The following is a 23,264-nucleotide window of genomic DNA, read 5'->3' on the forward strand; positions in this document are numbered from 1 at the left end:
GGGGATCCCCGTGTGGAGTCAGGGGAAAGCCATCCTCTCTGTTAACCCGATGATATGCCCTGCCTCTACTAGCAGGAGCAGGTAATTGGACATAAAACACAGTGGCTTGGCTTCTTGTGTTCTCCACTAGCAGCCTTCAAACAGGGATCTGAAGGGAGAAATTCAGCTTTCAAATGCAAGAGCCGTTTATCACCTTCAGTGCTCTCTGTATGGCTGCCACAGCATCGCACTGAGCCCTTCAGGGGAGGGAATGATTTGGTCTCAGGAAATGGAGGTTTATTTTGAAAAGTCTTCTACTGTAATATCTTCCTTGTCTCTGACTGTACTGCAGAAGCACTTCATCCTTATTATGCAGCAAATAGCTGAGGCTTTCTGATACTATTCTTTTAAAATCAAAACATTAAAGCTACAACATGATGATTTTCAGATTTTCAAGGTATACCTCCCACTGGCATTAATTGCCCCCCTGCTGTTCCTGTTGCAAAGCTGTTTGCTCTTTCAGTATTCAGTATTTGTTCAGTGCTGTGCTAAACCTTTGTTGCTTTGCAGTAAAAAAAAAAAAAAAAAAGTTTATGCAAAGTTTATTCAGTTTATGCAAATTACATCAAAATTAGTTAAATAATGTGATAACAGTCACATTTATGATTGCAACTGCTGGATTTTTGCTTGTTATTTTACAGTTAATTTTGTGGAAGTAAAGGGCTTCACAAATTCCTTCCTGGTGTCACTGCAGTAGGACAGCACTCCCATACCAGCATTTTAAGGATTTGGTAGGGCCACCAGGCCAATGTGATAGAGGGATCACATACATCCAGTGTTGCAGTGTCACGTCAGTAGAACTCCCTCCTACCTCAAAATCTCCCTGTACCTAGCAGCTCATCTTCTGCTTTAGTTACTATGTCTTTAGATGGCAGGTTTCATGCCCTTATCTTTATTTCCTCTTCCTCTCTGCTTCTGACAAACTATTATACTTTACAGTAACTGTAACAGTCCTCCAAAATCCCTTAGTCTCCAAGAGTAATTACAGATATGTTACTATGCAATCGCCTCTGGTAGATTGGGTCAAGTGCTTTACTTTTATCCAGGTTAGCTACCGAGGAGTGTGATTGACTTTGCTTCCTCAGTAGCTGTATGACAAGAGGGGAGTATTTCTGACACCTGAGTATTTCTTCTTGTAGCTGGAAGTCAGTCCTCTCCTGAATTTGGAGTACCCAGTAGCCAAGTGTAGGGTTGCTAGTGGTCACTAGCAGAAGGTATGAGGCCCCCACAAAGATTAAGCATCAAATCGAAAAACCGCAAATAGAAATATAATTCTAATAAAAAAGCATGACTACAGCTGCAAGTGAAGTAAATGAACATAGTTTGATTGTATCTTTGTTTGGCATAGGGTTTGATGACCTACATGCTTGTGCTGATCCTGGAGCTCCTGAACATGGATACAAGACACCCAGTGCAGGTGTTTTCTTTGAAAGTGTGGTGGTCCGGTTCCATTGCCAAGAAGGATACAGACTTAATGGTACTTCAAAAAGACTTTGTGTGAGACACTTTAATGGCTCTCTGAGCTGGAAACCAAGTGATAAACCTGTGTGCCTACAAGAAGGTAAGTCAGTTTTCTTAAAGCAGTTCACCATTGTCAGTTGTTCTCACTTGTCCATGTACCATGTCTGTGTGTGTCAGGACAAAATACCCAAGACTTGAGTCCATTTCACTGTGGCTTATTTGATACATACTTCAGTTTCCTATCCATCCCATTCATAATCCCTGTTTGTCAGTTAAGTTTATAGTGTGAGAAGCTGTGTGTGCGCACGTGTGTATTGAAAGGGACATAAAGAAATCTGAAGAAAACAAGATAATGCATTTCTCCTTTTAACTAGTTATAAATTGATGCAGAGATTAGAAACAACATCCCATATAAATAAGCAGTTTGTAACTATTTATTAAACTGCCTACTTGGTAGTCCTTTCTGCAATATTTTACTAGGAAAATATAATGAATCTCCAGTCCTACTGCTCCTGCTAATCAGGAGTTTTAAAGAATTGTATTTTATGGCATGTGCATGATTCAAGTAGGAATATCAAATACACATGGAGTGCATAAGTTTAAAGACACAGTAGAAGTTTACTTTGAGATAATTCATACTATTATGGCATAAACCAATTTTTTTTAATTGTTTTTTTTTTTTTTCAATTGCATTTGGATTTAAATAATTAGGACATCAAATAACTTTTTTCTCTTTCTAGGAGTTAGAGACACAATTAATTTGAATATCAGAAGTGTAACTTTTGGTCAAAATACATCCAAGCAGCATGGACTGTTTATTTCACCAAATATATTGAAGATATAACTTGTTCTTTTTGTGGATCTATTTTTCGTCAACAAAGCTATTAAAACCAACAGATATGATAAGTGTTAGTTAAATCAAGTGTGTACATTTCAGTGTGGTGACTTCTCCACTGGAGTCATTACCTGTTCCCTCATTGTCTTCAAGGTGGAGATAGATAAATTCTGTTTCAGGATGCCTTCATCATTTAAATCTTACAAATACATGGACTTCGTTCAAACATAGTCAAATATTTATGTGGCTCACAAATGCACTTACTACATAGAATCATGCACCATTCAACATGTATAAAAACTGCAAGTAACTGTTTATGCTAGCAGGTGGGTGGGTATGAGGCTCCTTTGCCAGGACAGGCGTGCAAGAAGGGACGTGCCACAACAGGAATCAGCAGGGCCTGGGAGGACCGTGCTCAGGAGATACCAGTGAAGGGAGCAACCCTCTACAGTGGTCTGTGTGAAAGTGGCATGTGAGGTATGGGAAGAGTAGCCAGAGGCAGCTGTTTAGTAGCCCGTGGTCTTTAAGGCAGGAGAGGTCTTGGTAAAATATGGGCTCCTGGACAAGTGTAAGGCCACAGTCTACAGAATTGTGAGGGGCATGGTTGTGAGCTGACTCATAGCATGCACTGAGATGACAGCTGTTATGTAGAACATAGCCATAATGGTGCCATTGGTCAGCTTCAAAGAAACAACCTGATGCCTTTAAAAAGAATCTGTATGAAAATCACACCCTCTCCTGTTACAGCCACCTCTCATAAATGGCCTTGTCTCTCATCTCATGGTTATTTATGAAAAAATACATGTAGACTGACAGCAAACTGTGTCTAAACTGCATATTCAATCTACCGGAAAAAGCTGTAATGCTTGGAAAATCTATTTTCTTAACCGTTGCCAGTAGCTTCTAGGAATTTTGATGTGCGTCTTTGAATAGTACCTCTGTCATCCACTGCAGTTGTTAAAATAAGCATTAACATGTTTTATTGAATATTCAAACCTCTTCCCAGGCCTCCTAGTCCAGTGGAAATCTGTGGGGAAAGTTTCTGATCACGATGCCATCAACAGCAAAACCTCCACTGATTTCAGTGTGAGCAACACTCAAGCCAGGTGTTTTCAAAAAAGGAAATGCTTGGAAAATAAGACTGTGATGGATGATGTGAAAACAGTTGTTGAAGAGAATCATTACTTCACAGCACAAAACACTTAAAAAAGATTGCAAGCCAATGCTCTGATCAGGCAAAGCACTTAAGCTTGAGCATAACTTATGTATGTAATTATGTGATTAGTCTTCTTAAAGTTCTGTGCTCAAAATTAGGCATTCACAAAAACTGAAGACTGAAGTGTAGGACCCTGATTTAGGATTTAGTGAAGCAAGTGCTTAATTACTTTCCTGATTAACAATGGATATTTAATAATACCCCAGGTATTATTGAACCAATCCTAGGTTTTAGCAATAGGAAAAAAAAAATAGATTGTGGAATTAATTCTGCCTTTTAATACACAATATAACCACTGATTCAGAACAAATACCAAGCTAAGGTTCAGTAGTGATCCATGAGACCTAAGCATTTGCTTAAGTGCTTTTAGAGTGATCCTTTTGTGTATTGGGAGCAGAATGACGAGAGAGGGGCACCACAGGGAGGAGGGCAGTGTAGGAACATGGAGCATCTGGAGAGCAGTTAAGGAGGAATTATAACAGGGCTTGTAGTTCTTAGCTGTTTAATGACATACATAAAAGTCCTCATTGCAGAAATTCTGTAATGGTATATAAAAAGGAAATTGAAATTTTTAGCAGCTGCTGGAGAAGTAAGAAGTTAATTATCATTAGCTATCACAAGGTGAAATAAACTTTATATTGCATTTACTCATTTCAGGCAGGGGCTGATTGCCATGAGCGCTGTGGTATTGCTATACATGCCTCTCACCTCAGAATATGCAAATGTCAGATATTGCCAGCTGAGACTGAACAGTAAAGACACTCAGTACTACAGTTCATTTTAAGTTAATCTCAGAACTTTGAATTCCACTAAAGGTGGTTGCATATAATTTTATGTCTGCAAGTTATATACATTTAATTGTACTTGCGTGTCAACTAGAACAATCTCTAATCACAAATGGATGCTATTTACCGAAGGAAGCAAAGCAACCTATTTCAGAATGTAATTAATTTTAAAACTAAAACATTTGCCTGGAGCTCTTCATCCAATCAATTTGATTTTATAGGTCTGTCATTTCTCGTTAAGAGGCAGGAGATGTTAACTGTCAGTATGAGAATGAAGTTGCATGACTAGGTGCCCAATAAATGCCCAGTCAAAAATCTGTGTGCGTAGATTTATTTGATCTGCAGCATTTTGTGACTCTAACTTCCATCAATTCTAATACAGTTACGCACATAAAATACCAGAGCTCTAAGGCAGGAATTTTGTATTTACTGTTTAAGAGCAATATGTCATGTTGTTCACACTTTAATCTAATCTTCTCCTACTGTGATAATGTGGCTGCAGAGACTGTTGCGCTACTTGGAACAAATGCTACCTCTTCCCTCTGAGATTGAATCTAAATTTACAGTTTATGTGGGTCTGGCAACCAAGCAAAGAGCTGTACCCTTCTCTCCCAGTGCTTCTGCAGACAGATGCCATCCAGATGTCCTCATTGCCTCATTCTCCCACTGACAGGGATGATAAACCTGCAGTAAAAGTAGTGGATTAGAGCATAGTTTGGCTACAGTTTTCCTGTATGACATTCAGCACTTATTTCTCTTTGCGTTTGTCTCTGGGTCTGTGAGTTGACTGAAATATTTTTATTTCTCCTTCTCTTATCCGTTTTGCCCAGTGTTTGCCAATTCTTAAGCCTGGTTACAAGCATTATATGATGTTTGTAACCTGCGCTTAGCACAATGGCCACAGATCTTAGTCGAAGTCTCTGTGCTCTGTCATAATACAAGCAAAGACAATAAAAAGTGTTATTTAATATGCACTGAAATACCGTGTTTACCAGCTACAGAATGACACTACTTAACATGGTGCTATGGATTTAACACTAGTGAAAAACAAGAGACATTATTGATCTTCCATGTTTGCTTTTAAGAGGACAGGGTACATATGAGCTGTTGCTGCCTTCAACCCATTCTTCATTATGTTCCTTTCATCACTTCTCCCTCTCTACTGCAGCCTGTTAATGTGGCTAGATGTAGTCAAGGCTAATTCAGAGACCACTCCACAGTGAGATACATAGCAGCACTAGTCCTCTACCTTTGAGTTTACATACAAACTAGAAAACAAAACAGTGTCAGAGCATGGGGCCGGGGTGCTGTTCTTCAATTGCACATACTGTTAGAGTGTTAGAAAAGCCTCTGGCATGGTTTTGGCCGGTGTCAAGTAGTACTCCCCAAATAATTCCTACAAGCACCTTCTGGATTAGCATGGACCAGGGACAATTTTTGGAGGGTAAGAGTTCACCTACAATTGGTGAAAGCCATGTCAAACCAGCTGGTATCCATGGATGTTGTGGCTGTCTCCACAGTGTCCAGATTATGCCTTCCTTCTGAGTTGCCTTTATGCTTCAGGTGATCTTGGGAGGAAGGAGGGTGGTCCTCCTTCCCCACAGGTTGGAAGAAACATTTCTGAGACATGATACATAGTTTGCCCATAAACTAAAGCACTATGACTATAGTGTTTAACAAATGTTATTCTTCAGACTAGTCTTTCTGTGATGGGGGACACACTTGGTTTGCTAAAACCAGGAACTCTTAATGTACAAAGCTGCATCTTCATGAAAGTTAGGTCAAGATGCACCCTCACACCTAGCAGGCTGTTGACCCTGCTGGCTGCACCCTACTTTGAACCTCTGCAAGATAAGAAATGTGTTCCTAACTGGTGTGTTCTTTTGGCTGACCCATTTTAATATTCATATGGTAGATATAAGCAGGCCATGTAGAACTGCCAGAAAGGAGCGTAAATCATAGCCATTGCTATTTGATGCTGGTTAAAGACCACCTGTTTCCTTAAATGGTTTAGCAGCTTCTATGGATTTACTGAGGAGTGCTTAGAATATAGCAGGTTATTTTCTAGGACAGGACATTTTAAAACCCAGTCACTTATTCTGAGCTTTTCCAAGCAGAATTTGTGCCAGCTAATCCAGTTGTTTGCGAAGAGGTGGCTACTGCTATTTATGCCTGACTAAGCGCTAAATAGTACAAATTCAGCCGGGGGGGAAGCATTTGCTCACAAGGCATCAGGGAAAAGAGCTGCAATACTGTGGTCCATTGGTCTCGCACTTAGCTGGGGCTTGTAATAGGCGTGTTATCAAAGTCAGCCAGGATGTTGCAGGCGAAGGATGGTACCATAAGCAACTTTTCACTGTTCTCTGCCAACATCTAGCCGATTAAAATGAGCTGATCTATAGCTGTTATTTGGAATAATGGGGATGAAGTTGCTGTAATAGATCATTGTTACAGAATCAATTTCCCCCCCTTCGAAAGAGAAATGTCATATTTTACTGCAATGTATGTATACACACATCTTTTTATTTGTATAGCAACACAAAGCTGTTATGCCAAGAGAGTGAGCTGTTCATTGACATTATCTTCTGGCATCCAGCTCCGACCCCCTCCTGCATGGCTGCAGAGCAGCCCCATCTATCTCATCCCATCCTCCGTGGTGCCCAAGGCAGCTTCTTTGTCACAGCATTCAAGGCTTAGCACCAGGTGTTTCTGATGAGGCATCATCTGCTGATTAACTTGCCAGAGCGAGAGATTGTTATTCAGTCTTTGAAGGTGGTGTCTGCATCCTCATCACAGTGCATTTTATATCCTTCTGTTAGAGTATGCATCCTCCCAGACTTGGACATTTATAAATGAATAAATTCTGATAAAGCTTCTTGCAGCAGGTTCTCAGCCCACCTGGAAGACTGCCAGCCCCTCCTGTTGCAGGCAGCCAAGGAGCTAACAGTAACAAGAGACCTGGGGGAATTTTTGACCAATATATCCATGACCCATAATAAAAGTTAGCCAAGTACAATGTATTTTGGAAAACATCTCTATAATGGAAAGGTACAAAGGAAAACATGTTTTGTCTGGGGAAGCAACACTCTTCCACTTCGTATTAGTAAAATTCGGTGATGGAGTCTCAGAATAATAGATTCCCTAGTTTGCCTAAATAGATAAATACATTATGAAATACATTAGCTCATAGCAGTTTGTGTGCTATGCTAAATGACGATTTACCTCACTTCTACTTGCCCTTTAAAGCAAACAGGCAAGCTGTTGCTATTTCTTTACTTTGTGCATGCTCGTAATTAATTTCTAAATACAAATTTAGAGTTACCTCTTCCTCTTCAGCAAGAATAACCCATGAAAATGGCAGAAACTTTCTCATTTATGCAAGTCGCAAGGGAATTCTATCTTTTTTTTGTTTTTATAAATATTGCTTCATTCCTAAATGAAGGTAATTGTTTGTTGTGGTAGGAATGTTGGGAAAAATCAGAGCATAAAACAGGCTTATAATTTTTTTACTTTCTTGCTTTTATTTAAAGCACTTTGTGGATTTTGATGCCTGGAAACTTTTATTGTCATTCCTGTCATGGATTGCCTGCTGGCAGACAAGCAGATAATTTTGATTATATTTTTCCAGTATTTAATCTTTTCCTCTCTTCTGTTTAATATTGCTTTGCATTTATGAGGAGGATGAACTTTGAATCACCTGGACTATTCCTTCATATCCTCTTGGCTTTTCTGTGAATTATTCAGTTTTAGCAGAGGGGTTTTTACCCTGCCTCACCTTTTCCTTCCACCTTCCATGACATCTTTCACTTTTCAGTCTTCTAGGTTATATTTTATATTTTGGTGTCTTTGGCACTGTTCTGTACAGTGAGATATGAGACTGTTCAAAAATGGATCACAGACAGTTAATAGAGCCCATGCCCATATGTCACTTGAGGTTTGTGGTCATTTCCCTTGTTTAGAGTCTTCTACAAGTATTTAAGATGTCACTCAGGGCCTTAAAAATCCTGCCCCCTAAAAGGCATATGAATTCAGGCACATAATATCTGATTTAAAACAATCACAGAGATACAAGTGAAGACATTTTCTGTGTAATGGAGCTGGATAAACCCTTGTTAATGTACCTGATTTTCATCTGTCTCTCTGTTAAAACTGCGGTTTTTCTGTGTTCCTCATACCATTTCTGTATTTTATCTTTCTTTCGTCCTGTCCTTAGTGCCGTCAAAGAGTCTGCCTTCACATGAAACCTTGGGATACTTTGACTGTGTGATGTAATTTGACACACAATGAATGGATGGGCAAAATTTAAAATGGTCTTCCTAAACACTCTTAATTTTGTTTGTTTAGAACAGTCTGGGGGAATGATACATTACTGCAGCACATCAGATTCTATTACAGTGTTATAGACTTTCTAATCGATGGTTAACTAGGGAAAGGACATAGTTACTGAAATGCATGTATTTTCCAAACGGTTTAAGCAGAGGACTACATTAACTGATAACTTTTGTTTAAGAGCTTTATTACTGAATAGCTAGCCATGTTTTTTTAATGAAGTTACTATTTTTGTTTTTTCATGAAGTCACAGATTGCCTTGTTCCACATGTTGAAGATGCAGAGATTCATAACAAGACATACAGGACTGGCGATAAGTTAATAATCAGCTGTCATGAAGGATTCCAGATCCGTTATCCTGACTTAGACAACATGGTTTCAATATGTCAAGACGATGGAACATGGGATAATCTGCCCATTTGTCAAGGTTTAGTACACCAGCATATCCTATTTATAGCTCATGCACCTTGTGATAGTTTGCCAATATTTTTTCTAGAGTTGTAAGGATATCAGTGATCTGATAAGTTCCACTGTACAGTATTTGAATAGTGCTGCTCTTCAGACTTCTAAATTTCTTTTGCCTGTTGCTCACTGCAGGAAAGATGATGCCACTTTCTGGACATACCATACTTAAAACACTATTTTAAATATTGCTTTTTTGTTTAGTAGTCTAAAATCTGACACAGATGCATTGCATTTAAAGAACTAGGGTTAAATCAGTCAGAATTTCACCAACAGATCTGATGGGCAACTGCCATTTTTGCATCAAATAATTTCTGAAAAGATTTAAGCTTCTAACTACAATTTGCCTTTCTTTGCCTTGTGCAGCAGGCAGTGATAGAGGATGGAAGCTGGAACCTCTTCTTCTATCAGAGTTTTCAGCAGAGTTGTTCATCAGGTTCACAGTCCATTGAAGCTGTAGGTATTGACTAAAAATTCATGGTGTGCACAGGAATGATTTTGGCCAGAAAAGCCATTAGCAGTAGAACTAGCAGTGTTAGTAGCATGGGATCCCAGCTTTGCTTAGACTGAGATAAATGGCTGGGGATGAGCCAGCTTTAGTGAATGGAAATAACCCTGGGCTGCTATTTCCTTTGCATTTGGTTTTCACAAGCCTGACCAGACAAAAAAGCACCAAGAAATTTTAGCTGTCTGGGCTAAGAAGAAGACTACGTTAGTATTAACTTTTCTCAAACCTATCGATCATCTCCTAACATTGATGGTTCTCTGTAGCAATTTAATTACACTGTCACATCAATTTGCAGAGTAAAGGCAGGCAAGGAAACTGGGACACTTCTCAGCAGTGGCGGTGGCAGGGTGAGACATGAAAGTCAGGACTTGGTGTTTCTGCTGTAAAGTGATGACATTGATGGGCACTGGACTCCAAAGTTACGGGAGCATATTTGCATGGATCTCCGTAGCTGGGATCCTCAGTTTGGAGCACACCAAACAGTGTCAAGGTATTGTTGTAGACTATGGTATGGGCATGTGGAAATTTAGACACATTACAAGCCTAGCTCATTGTATCTGAAGAGGGCCAACAGAAAAGGAGAGTTTTCCCAAACCCATAAAAAAGTGGGCAATAGTTTCAGGGTATCATATTAGCAATGGCATCCTGTGTGGCAGTGTGGAGTATAGAACCCATTTTGAAAGTGAGTGGAGCTCACATCTAATTAAGGTAGATTAAGACTTTTGCAGTTAGGTGAGATACTCAAAAGATTAATTTGCAGGTACTATTTATTTGCCAAAGACCCAGGTGGGAATTTTGTCACAGCCAGTATTAACTGGCAAATGTACCCCAAGCACCCCTTGGCTTGTTACTTCCTTCTGTTGCTGTATTTATGCTATGAAACACAATTAACTGCTGCTGCTCAACATTTGGTATTAGCTAATTTTCAAAATAAAAGCAGTCCTAGTAAAAGTTAAGAAATCAATTGCACAACAGCCAAGTGGTGAAGCTACCACACAAGTAGAAAACAGGCAATTCAGATTGAAGTACCTGCCATATTTTGCCAAATTCCTCAAACCTGTTCTAAGGGTGTCTCCAGAATTTTCTTTTTGCTATGTCAAGCACTAATAATATCAAAGGCACTTGTCTGCTTGCGCTAGGTAGGCTGTCAATTACACTTCTATGGCCCTTTGATTGTAACAGGCAGGGGAATCTCGTGACACTGAGGTGCCTTTTTTTCTAGCAAAACAGTGGGAAAGGATTGTAGAGCATAAAAGAATCCAACCTCAAACTATCTTTGCTACAAGATAATAATGGTAATTACTGACCTGGAATGATGTGAATTACTTAGCAAAAAAATGTCAAAATTAAGTTTTCAAGGAGCTTGAGGTGTTTGGAGACCTAAAAGTTTTCACAAACACTTGGCTGTCATACAAATTCAAGTAAATCTCTGTCCTGCATTACAAGGAACCCAATAAGAATTAAAATTCTGAGCCAGCAGGACAAAATTTTTGCTGATACAGATCAGAGAAGAGAAAGCTTGGTCTTGCTTGGGCAGTTTGTACTCTTTCTTTCTGTTGCACTGAAGACTGCTTATATTGTCCTGCTCAGTGGGCTGGTTGGTTTGCAGGAACCAGTGCACGATGTGCAGGCAATACTTGATCAGGGGCTTATCAATAGCATGCGAACAGGATGCTCGAAGCTTTCTTTGAGCAGGGAGATAAACAGCTAGTAAAACAGCTATCAAAACCGTTGCTCTGGTACTACAGTGTGCTGTAAAAGGCTTTCAGGCTTTTTCTGTCATTTTCTTTTGGTTTTATCCCTCTCCCTTAAATGATGACTGCAAGGTAAAATACTTGAAGTGCTGCTGAGACCTTTGCTTTTAGAAGCCAGCATCTTACAAGAAGTTCTCAGACTGATTGTTGTTTCTCCCTCAGGCTTAACATTGAACAGTCTAAACAAATCCCTAGTAATGGCAAGAGACGTATTCATGGATTGCCATAATACAGCTCCCATTAGTCTCATAACTTTATAATATTATTTTCCATTTGCTGATTACTATATAACATTTTTCATTCCTTGATTACTAATCATCTTTCGTCTGCATTACTGCAAATTTAAAAATCAACTGTATTATGGATTACAGAGAGGGTCATTTCTAAGGCCAAGAGGAATTATTTTTATTTTTCAGGTGCAAATTGTTATTAAATACCAGCTCAAAACAGACTCTTGAATGTATGTGAATGACATGTTCTGAAGTCATGTTGTCTATTAAATTCACTGCTCTTTCTTGCACCTAATATTTTTGGTGACCGTTAAACTGTCACAGCTCAGTACTATCCATGGTACAAAGCCCTCAGGTGTAATTCCAGAAGTAGAATGTAGTCTCTGACTACATTCACAGTTTCTGGTGATAACAGGTACGTTAACTTTTTGATAACCTCTTCTGAGACCTTGTTCACTGATTGTCATGGGACTGCTCATAGGAAGTCACATCTGGTTAGGCTTTCTCAGACTGGAATTTCAAAATCATTAATTCTGTCTCCAAATCTTTTACGGTTGTGTGCATTTTGTCATAGGAGCAGTTTTAATATTAAAGATCATTTACTTGCCTGACAGTTTTTAGAGGAGGAATAAACCTCATGGTTTATATAAACGACAACCTTTATTTATTAAAAATTCTACCTCAAAAAGAAATTGCCATCTGCTAAACCAGTGAATGTTTGTGAAACAAAATGCTGCCATTTTCAGTAAACCTTTCCTGGATTTGCTGAGAGTGAATCCCACACTAGACTAGTGTGTGGGCTAAACAATGAAAGGGTTTGAAACAGGATAATGAGGCATATGTATCTGAAGGAGATCATGCAGACATGCGATTCATAGTAGAGAAGATGAAAAATACCTCACTCCTCAATTTAGGAATTATAACTAAGATGTGTGAAGATAACTGAGATAAGCATGTTATAATAAAAAATACCTCCCTCTTCTTAATTTGCAGGTTGCCTGAGGCCATTGGTTCTTCCTCATAGTTACATTAATATATCTGAGTTCGAGTCCTCCTTCCCCGTAGGAACAGTGGTGTATTATCAATGCTTTCCTGGATATAAACTAGAAGGGGCAGAGTTCCTTGAGTGCATGTATAACCTTATCTGGTCAGATAGCCCACCTAGGTGCCTTGATGTGGAAGGTAAATGTCTTATTGTTTGTTTATGTTTCAATTTTGCAAAAGCAGTATGCTCTATATGATTTTAACTCAGGGCTATAACCGTGGTTGTGTTATATGTAATGTTTCTGCAGGCCATGCAGAGTGTATCTGGGTTTTGTTGTGTGCAAACTACTGTGGTTCACTTCAGCATCAGGTCTTTATGTTCCCTAACTAAAGTTTGCTGTCTTGGTGTCCGAAGTGCAATAGGGGGTGCTCTTAATGTTGATTGCTTTGCCCTTAAAGTGTAAATTCTTTGCTGCTTTTCAAATGAAAATACTGAAGAAAGTATACAATTCACATTTGCATGCAGATGGTCTACATTTCTACAGATATAAATGGATTTCCATGAGAAACTAATAAATACCCCATAGAAACTCTTAGTTTGGACTGTGTGAGTTGCAGATTATTCAGGGCTACATGATGCTGCATGCTTTAATTTTTATTGTCTCTCGTAGTAGTTAACCTTAAAGAAAATTTGCAACCAAAGTGACTGACCTAATTTATTGATTTGGAACATAAAAGCTTTGATCACTCAGTGTGAAACAGAGGTAAATCTTACCGAGCCAAAAGGAATAACCTGTGACTATAGCTGCAGCACTGGAATAAAGGATATTGTAGTGCATTTATATTTGCATCCCATACATTTAAAACAGACACCAAATGGATTGTTCTGTTCACTGTCAAAACCTCGTGAACTACCTTCCTCCACCTTCTTACTGCATCTTGAATGAAACATCTTTGGAAGTCATGAGAATCCAAATATATCTTCTACATTTCATTCCCCGAAAAGGACTACATTTTTGCTCTATTCCAAGCCTGTAAGGAAGCTATCTATATGTAGAATTTAGCTAAAAGCAATTACAGGAATTCATATGCGATGCTTATGTCACTGAGCTAAATGCTAAGCTGGAAGTGCAAAAATTTGCCAATAGCATCAACAAAGTGACATACTGCACAAAAATAATAAAAAGATCCTTCTTTTTAACTGACAATTCAAGTTCCAAAATTAAAAAATGCCTTGCAGTTTGGACATAACAAAATGATTTATTTTTTTTAGCACATCATGAAAAATTAATCCCAAATCAGCTCTATGTAAGCCATTTTTGGATGGTTTGTTTGTTGTTGTTTATAGCACAGAAAATAAGTTTAAAAAGTCAGATGGGCCATGTTCAGCTTAATCCAAACAGAAGAACTTTTTTGATAAAAATGACAATTCTCCAGTCAGCAGCATGAGAGCATTAAAATACAGAAACTGAAGTGCATGAAACAGAAAAAGTTCTGCCGTACCCTAACTTAAGGCTGGTGAGCATTCCAGCTCCTATCAGAATACCTGGGAAAACTCATGTGCTCATTGTTGATTACTTGTATTATAAAGTCAGAGAGAGGCTTCTTTTTCTTGATTAAAATATGGGATAAGGACTGCTGCCCTGAAAGTTCTACATTTTAAATAACATGTTAAAAGTGATCATTCCCAGTCAACTATGATGATCTGTGATAGAAGGGATCAGTGTGTACTAGCCTCTGGGTCAAGACTATCTAGGAGGCCTCACGAGCTTTGATTTAGATCCAGCCTCCCTTTTAATTGCTTTTTTATTATTAATTTTTAACTTTCCGTGGTGATTTCATGTTGGTGTCCCTGTACACTGTGCATGTGTTGAGTGAGCTACAGGAGACCAAACTCTGGAGCATAACGCTTACAAGACCAGGCTCTCCTGAGCTTTGGGACTGTCCCTGCTTCTGATAGGATAGAAGAGGGAGCAGCATCACTAAAAAGTGACCCCAACAGCTCCCATGGTGAACCCTGTTGCAGCTGGTACGCTGCAAACTTCAAAATTAAATCCTGATGGGCTAAATCAACTTGAGATGCCCTTGTTTGAAAGCGTTTCTTTAAGTGATTTATTCAAGAAGTGTCAGTCTCCAGGAATCTTATTACAATCCACTACTTTTAATTAGTGGTCAAAACTCACTCCCTGAATGTTTTCATTCTGCACCTTGCATACTGATGTCAAGCTCATTTTTTAGCATTCTTCTTATATGTGACACACAATCTCACCAAGCAGTACTTTTCACAGAGCAAATCTGCAAATAACAAATTAATTACATTTATTTATTTCCATGATCAATTCAAAATATATTCTAATGAAATTTCCTGCTCAGTATTTTAATATGATGATTAAAAGCAAGTGGTTGCTAGGAAGCTATAGTAAACCATTTTTAGCACTTTTATTTTGCTATCAACAAGGCTGCTTACACCTTTCTCGTTTTAATATATGTTCTTGAAGACTTCACACAAGGAATTTCTTAAATATGTGTGCAATCACACAAATACTACAAGTCAACCTCATTAATTTTTCCCTGTTAGCCAAATAAATTCTGAATGAAGGGTTTGTAGCCCCATTTAAAGCAACAGTTACACCAGTGACCAATCAGCTCCCATCATACAACATGCTTTCTAGCGCTCAGTCCAGTCTTACTCCCAGTATTGCGAAGAGCAGAGCTTCCACAAACTGGCAAGAGACTAATTTTTGCTCATATGGGAGAAGATTTTTCCAGGCATTAAAATCACTGTTGCGTTACTCGCAGTAGTGGAAAAAAATGGTGTTATCTGGTACTGAAGTGCAGCCAACGCTGCAGAGTTATGCAGCGGCTTCTTAGAAAAAAACTGTTTGCATCTTATCAGAGAAGTCAATTTAGCTCAGATTGCCAAGTATTTACTGGTACGAGATCCTCTTCTAAAACTGCTTGTACTTTTGCGAAATTTAAAACATTTGGGTTGATTTTTGAGTATCTGCCTCAAGCTGAATCATTTGGGAAGCTTCAGTTGAAATGGTTCAGCTATATCTGAGAATGACAGTAGAGGAAATGGTGTTGTTTTACTAGAGCTAGAAAATTCTACAGTCATTTAGAGGATGAAAAGAAGCATCTTAACGCTGAATTTTCTTCTCTTTTAAGCCCTCAATTTACATCTTTAACTTGCTTAATATTCCTTTTTCTAGTGGAATTCCATAATTGTGTAGAAGATTTTTAAACTTCTTCTGTATTGAAACTGACTCGACACTTCGAAGGATATATGAAAACCTAAGGAAAATATTTTTTTTTGTTTATATGATTTTTAAATTACCAATTTGGGCTTAATTATCCATCTGTAGAAATGGATGTAAGTCAATGATTGCCTTCTGTAAAATCGGATATGCAAAAGATAGTGGAAAAACCCCTGAAATGAAGATTACCACATGGGGTATAAACATATATTTTAAAATTATACGGCTCCTAAAAGCACTGGAAGAAAGCAAACACTTGAAAACATACCATTATGGAACTCTGTGAAATGAAATGGATAGAACTAGGAAATGTTTATGATATGATACTTAAAGGTGAATAAAGACATTACACGAGATTTGGAGAATTTAATCCCCCCTCCACGAAAAAAACAAAAAAACCCGACAGGCTGGCCGTTCGTAATTACGGAACATGATCTGCATATGATTACACATTTTGCCATCTGGACATTTAATCTCTCATGCCTTTTTGAAAACTTCTAAGAAGATGTAAAGAATTGTTCTTATAAAAACTAGGGGGGAAACCAGACAAAGAGTGGAAAGCCTGGAAGAATTTGTTTATAGTGCTAATGCTAGAATACAAAGCCGTTGTATGGATAGTGGAATTGGGGCTTCCCAGCCTTGTATTTAAAAGTAAAAGGGGAAATAGGTTGATTGAATTTGCAAACAACAGACATGATCCTATTATCCAGACTGTCTGGTTTCAGCAGCGTCCCATCTGAACCAAAATGTGGTCCTGTGGATAATTAGATATATTGCAATATCAAAACTTCATTTCTACATGCTGGAATCAACAGATTCTCCAGCTGTGGTTAAGCTTGTAAGAATGTGAAACAGAAAATATGTCAAATTTTTGTCAGTGGGATCAAAATGTGAAACAGCATGAGGAAAAGTCTTCAAAGCAGAGAGTTGATTAGTAGAAGAAAGGAAAAACATAGAAGAAAACTGAAGGCATTTCAGAAATCTGGTGTATAAAACCATTCCATTGTGAGGGAAGGTGAAAAGATACTATGCTATCCAACCACCAGTTACAGAAAGGATCCTGAAAATTCAAGAAACTATGAAAGAAATATAGGAAAAGGAAGGAATTAAGAAAATTGCACTACAAAGCCAGAAGAAGTGCAAGGGAGCCTCAAAAAACCTACCTGTAGGAATCAGGAAATTTCTGAAGAATAAAAGGGGGTTAGTTGTATGAAAATTAAAACCAGTGAAGTATGTGAGAGATAGTAAAAATGTTCTGGAAAAGCAGTCAAGAATATAAACAGAGCTTTAAAATGGTTACTTTCATAACCCTGAGGACAGACACTCACAGAGATGGTCTGATAATTCTGACAAAGAACCTAGACAGTAAAGAGCGTGAAAGAGCACTGGAGGGGGGTAATATTACAGGTGAAATGCCATAGCCACTTCATATTTCAAAGCAAAGTAGCTTAAAGTTTCTAACCAATTACATGCAGGATACTTTGAAGGAAGTCTTCAAAAACCTTCATTCTTATCTAACGATTGCTAATGCCATTAACAGTGATTAATGCCGAGCTATAGGTTTGATAAACTATGCCCTTAAGATGTTTTAAATTCTTGGTGGAACATACAGTAATACACTGAGAAATAAAAGATACGTCAGGCTGTAATCAGTTTACGTGCAGGAGTCAGAATAAAGTAAGCAATCTTAGGCCTGAAATACTGTACATTGGTATGAATGGATTTCTCTCTCTGTTTCTTTGCTGACATGGAGAAGGCTTTAAATTAATTCCAACATGACAAACTGATGCATATCCTCAGGGAAGATAATGTTGATGCAGCAGATCTCCAGCAGCTAAAAATCCTGTAGAGGAAGCAGAGGGTAGCAGTATTCACATTGTGAAATACTATGGTACTAAGAAATCAAGAGAGGTAGGTACCAGGATTCTCTTGTATGCTTACATCTACTCAGATTGCAAGCAGGAGGGAAAATAAATTAAATATTGCTCAACTGCCAAAGGGATCATCCAGGTTAACTGAGTTAATGTTAACATCAGAGGCACGGATAGCCGTGTTTTTAATAGCTCTGACTGAAGTGGTGTTTCAGAATGTATTCCCTGCCTACAGCAACACTTCTTGCAACTCACGAATGACAGCCAGCAGTAGATGCTCAAATAGCAGCAGCCAAAAATATTTGTAAGCACCTTTACTTCGGCAATGCCTTTATGTTGGTGAGACCTTAAGCCTGATGTCCAAAGGATGAAGTAGGCTGATAGTGTTTCACCCTGGGGGTGATTAAGTCGTAGAAAGCAAGTGTGATGAAGACATTTAAAAGGATAGTTTTCTTTAAAAGAAGTCATTCAGTAATTCTACATGTTTCAACAATGTAGGCAGTCAATTCATTCGTCACCCAGGATATGCAGAAACGATGTGCACCTGGTCACCCTGTATGGATGTGGAACACTTTAAGGATCTACCTCACAGTGACTTGGAATATCTGAATTTTTGTGCTGTTGAAGAATGCTGAAAATCACCTGTACACCTTTACCCACAGCTGAAGAGGTGTGCAAAAGAATTGGATTCAGAAAGAGCACAGTGACATGAAATATTAGGCAGACAAATCACCTTCTTCTGTGGACGTACTGCTTAATAATCATCAAATCAAAGTGTATTGCAAAGTGAGGCAAAAAAAAGCAAAACCCCATTTCAAGATGGAATGATACACAAAAGTGAGCTTTTTACAGCTCTTGTTATGAGGGATGAGAGGCTTAGAAAACAGTCCCCAAGTTGAAGGCAGTGTCTGGAGAAGATAAATACCATAATGTTTTGAAGTGACTGGTCCTTTTTTTCGCATTGCAGAATTTTTCTTTGATCTTGCCTGTGATTGAAATAGACGCCTTCTCCACTCTTCACAGTTTTTCAAGAAAGCAACAGAAGATCAAATTGTAATCTCTTTCTTTTATGTCTTCTGTTTCTGTTTGATGCACAGGACTGTCACAGTAGATCATTGTTTTATGCCTGCTCTATCATCTGTGTACTTTTTGGAAACTCCTTAGCATTTCCAGGATCAGCCAGACATCCCAACTTTTTTATGGAGCTATAATTTCTGCCCTGAAGTTCCATGTTAGCTGCCAGATGCATGTAGTGTTTTATCCACAGTGCTTTAAATATGCTGAGGATTAGGTAGGGGAAAGCAGACAAAATTTCTCCCTGAAGGCTGTTCCATAATATTAGTCCTTAGCTTTCTTTGACAAGGCTCCTCAGAAAGGAAAAGCACACTACATTATGTCAAAATCAAGTATCTTTGTGCTATATGGACATATTTGTTAAATTTGACTTTACAGTGCAATCACAGAACATCTGCCACACATGGAGGGAGCTGTAGCTACAGACTGTGCATTAAGAGGTTTACTTGCTGTGTAGTTTTTTTCCAGAGATGAAAAACAACCTTTAAAGTGTGGCAGTTTCACAAATCAGTGTAGGCAGGCACTGGATAACTAAATAGAAGTAACAGAGAGTGATACTCTTCCACACCTTCCTAGTCTTTTAAGACGGTTTGTGGTATTGCAGTGCTAAGATCACCTGCTGTTTTTCCTCCCTGATATTTCTTTGCTGGTAGCACTCCATGGGGAATGGGACCTTGTGCTTTTCTTTCTCCCAGATGGTATAGCTTGATTTCCTCAGCCTTCAGCTAAGCCCTGCAATACAGCTTTTCTGTTCCGACATTCCTTCTCTCTGTCAATACCTGATGACTGGTGTAGGTGATACCACACAGGCTCAAGGGATTTTTGCATATAAACAAAGAGGAAAAAGCTAATAAAGAAAGAGGGATCAAATTAACATGAAAATACTGATATGTCCTGCTCACAGTGATTACTTACTTCTTCAGACATTTCTGTCAGGTGCTTTTCTCTATCTGGTTTACTTAGCCAGCTTCCAAACAGCTCTCTGCCTCTCCTCCACCTCCATTCTATGTCTAAGCACTTTGACCTTTTCCAGGTCTGGGATTGTCCTGTTGTGAAATGCATTTGAAACTAAAGACTTTTGGCATTAAGATCAATGTTTCACAGGCTGCTGTGCTGGGAACAGGATGTGTGAATTTGGGTGCTTCTGTAGGAGCTCAGCTGACTGGAACTGCAAAACATGCTCTGTAACGTGGAACTCTAGTAACAAGGAAGCTCTGTGTACAATAAGTGATTGTAAATCACCCTGTGCATTTAGGAATTAGCTAATGTTAAACTATTTTTAAAATAGGCTTGAAACTAGTTTTGAACTGCTTCATTCAAGCTCATACAGCTGGTATCAACGATAGCAAGTTTCAGCAAGATGGTGTTTGTCAAAGCTAGGCCAGAGAAGCAACTTTTCATTAAAAACTTAATTACTGAATTCATTTCACACTTGGTAGAAGATGAAAAGTGCTTCTCACCCTGTGCATTGAAAGGGTTACCTTACTATTGTAACTGGTGCAGAATTACCCAGGGATGATTGCCTGGGGTAGAACGAGCAGCTTGGAGCCATGAGACCTGGAGTATGTCCATAGCTGCTTGAAGACTGACTTGCTAAATGGTCAAGAAGTTGCTTAACTGTTAGGTGTCTTTTCAGAAGAAGACATGTGAGTGGCATTGTGAAGATTAAGTAATTGAGAAAAGTTAAGACTGAAAAGAATTTGGAAATTACTGGCTAAGAATACAATATTTTTAATAATTCTTGCCATAGGCTTTGAAGAAATAATTTCCTGGCAACTGTAGAGTTCAAAATAAGTATCTTGTAACTTTGTTACTTTCAGTCATGTCTACTCTCAGGCTTAATAAGGGTTACTTTATATATTAAGTGGTCACTTAGTTGTATCCACTAAACTTCCTATTCTGCTATTGCTATTGGTGCTGCTGGTTTGCTGTGAGAATGAGTAACCAGAAGAGTTCCTCGAGGCATTTCTTCACTTTCAATACTCAAAAATGGCCTCTAAGTTTTTCTCACTTGTTCCAGTAGAGCTATAATGCACCGTTTCCCTTCACAATGCCAGCACCATTTGTTGTAGGAATGTATCATCAGGTATTGTTAAGCTGATCTTCATGAGAAATGAAGAGGGTCATTCTAATAATGCTTCCTGTTCTGCTTACATTTCCAAAGACTGTCATTAGAAATAAACTCTCATTAAGCAGTTGTTCTAGAATGATATTTTGACAAGGCTTATTTTAAAGCCACTGGGTTTGCTACTTCCTTCCTTTTACAAACCTTTTAATTTCTTCTTCAAGCTCTCAACTGCATATGAGTGTTTGAATCCAACAGTTTTTCTTCCATCCTACTTAGAATACTAGAAAATTTTATGGGAATTTTTGTTCTGCAATTTTGCAAATAAAATATTTTAGGGGTTTTTTTCATTACTATAAATTAAAATCTAAGTATAGAAGATATATTTAAAGAGCAGATGTAATTTCTTTGCCTCTTCTTCTTCTGTTGGCCATCCACTACCCTCCCCCTCACGCATTTCTCTATTTGATATTGCGCTAGAAATACCAATTTTTTCTACCAGTTTTTGTTGAAATCTTTTTGGCTAACAACTAAATTGGTAAATTCTCTAAACAGTAGCGTGTCTTTAGAGTTTAAAAATCCACAGCTAACAGGTACTTTTTCAAGAACTCCACTGACTTATTTTCATTCTTTTTGTAGTTTTTACAAACTCGCAACTACTAAGAAACATTTTCCTTTATAAAAGGTGCTAATACTGGTGTTCTATCGACTGACTACAGGATATAGGCATTACATTTTTCATACTGACAATCTTGGAAGATGTTGTTATGTGTATGTGAGAGTATGAGGAGCTTGAAATTAGGGCTCTGTCCTGTGCATTACAAGGGTGATTCATGTGCTGGTAACACCTACGGAAATGACCAGGTCTGCTAGGGGAACTAGACAGGAAATGTTGAGGTATGTGAGAGAAAGGCTTCTGGGTTGAGTATTTATTTTTTGCTGAAGGACTGAAGGGTGATGGCAGAAGTAACCAAGGAACCAAGTTTTATTCACTCGGTGTTCATAAAGAAGCAAGAAAAGGAACAAACATAATCTTAATCTTCTATGTTCCTGTAAAAAAAGAGTTTTCAGATCCTACATTACCAAACGTGTTTTTATGAAAGCAATATATGGAAAATGATCCTTACTGAAGCATCAAAATCCAGCCAGTAAAGCCTCGGGTGGGGACTAGGCCACCCTAGATAGGAAGAGTCAGACCTACTTGCATGTATGCTGCTGCAGATTCCTGGAGTAAATCATGGCTTGAATCATTGGTTGAAATGCAGTAGCCAGATGACAGGTGTTCAGATTTCTGGTGTTAATTAGTGTCCTAATACATGCAAGAATGACAAGTGAGGGTCAGGAGAAGATCTTTTATCTTCCAGTTTCTGTACAAACCAAACAGTGCGTCCACCTCTCTTATTACTATCTAGCCAGATACAACAGTGTTTTCCCTGCGTGTTGTAACTGGCAGGTTTTTATCTGTGTCTTTCTTATAATGAATTTTCATCTTAATCTTTTCTCACTCTTTGCATAATGAGCAAGAATTCGCAGTGTGTTTGGAATAAGCATTATTTTTTATGAGGTCCAAATGTCACTAACCCTGTCCATCCCTGTGTCCAAAAAGAAAATGGTTGGCCTTATATTGAATTTTTTCTGCTAAACCAGCTAACCAAGCAATTAATCTCCTACATGAAAGGCAGACTAGTAGCTAGAGAAAAACACATACTATGCAAAAAACTCAAAGGTGGAAAATAAGCTTCTTCCTTATTCCTACCCCTTTTTTATAAGGACCCTGTACTCCAAGATTTTTTTGCTTTCATTTTTTGGCTTACATACAAAAGCTGGCAAAATCTGAATAATTTACCTGCCATTCTACTTTGACCAAAGACTAAACTGATTAGCCATTGAACTAATTGACTAAAAAGAAGGTTTTCAGCACTCTAAATGTCTGTAACTGCACTGTTATCTCTCTACAAGTTGCTTTTAAAAAGTGATGTGACATCTTTGTTCAGTGCCGTCATTAGCACAATTGAGAATATGCTAATACCAAAACATCTTCCTTCTCTCCAACAGTGCAGAATTACTGCCTCATCCTCTGGGCAGAGTTTTAAAAGCTTTTTGACCAGAATGAAGATTAAAAATTACTGGATGAACCCCATTTATTTCGACAGCGTCTGGGCAGTAAGCATCCATAGCCTGTGCTACCCTCACTGTGACCACGGTCCAAGAGATGCAGATGTTGCTCTGCAGAGGCTGTGATGGAGAGGGCATGCCTTGGGGCAGACTTGCCTTTGCCTCTGCTCCAAGCCAGTATATAACAGTGTTTGTAACGTAAGGCCTGACTCCCCATATTTTAAGCTCTTCCCAATCTTTCACTAAAATCAGTCAGAGCAGAAAGCCCATAGCTGATCT

General features: G+C 38.5%; 1 protein-coding gene across 4 annotated transcripts in view; it reads left to right on the forward strand.

Moving 5' to 3' along the window:
• Window positions 1-23,264, forward strand: part of SUSD4 (sushi domain containing 4) — a 73,960-nt gene that overhangs the window by 41,840 nt on the left and 8,856 nt on the right. For all 4 annotated transcript variants that reach the window (XM_054063693.1, XM_054063695.1, XM_054063694.1 and 1 more), the window contains 3 exons: window positions 1,388-1,600; window positions 8,913-9,092; window positions 12,613-12,801. In XM_054063693.1, the coding sequence (XP_053919668.1) occupies window positions 1,388-1,600; window positions 8,913-9,092; window positions 12,613-12,801 (582 nt within the window). The remainder of the gene's footprint in view (window positions 1-1,387; window positions 1,601-8,912; window positions 9,093-12,612; window positions 12,802-23,264) is intronic.

The sequence above is a fragment of the Cuculus canorus genome, chromosome 3, assembly GCF_017976375.1.
Source record: "Cuculus canorus isolate bCucCan1 chromosome 3, bCucCan1.pri, whole genome shotgun sequence".
NCBI classification, from domain to species: Eukaryota; Metazoa; Chordata; class Aves; order Cuculiformes; family Cuculidae; genus Cuculus; species Cuculus canorus.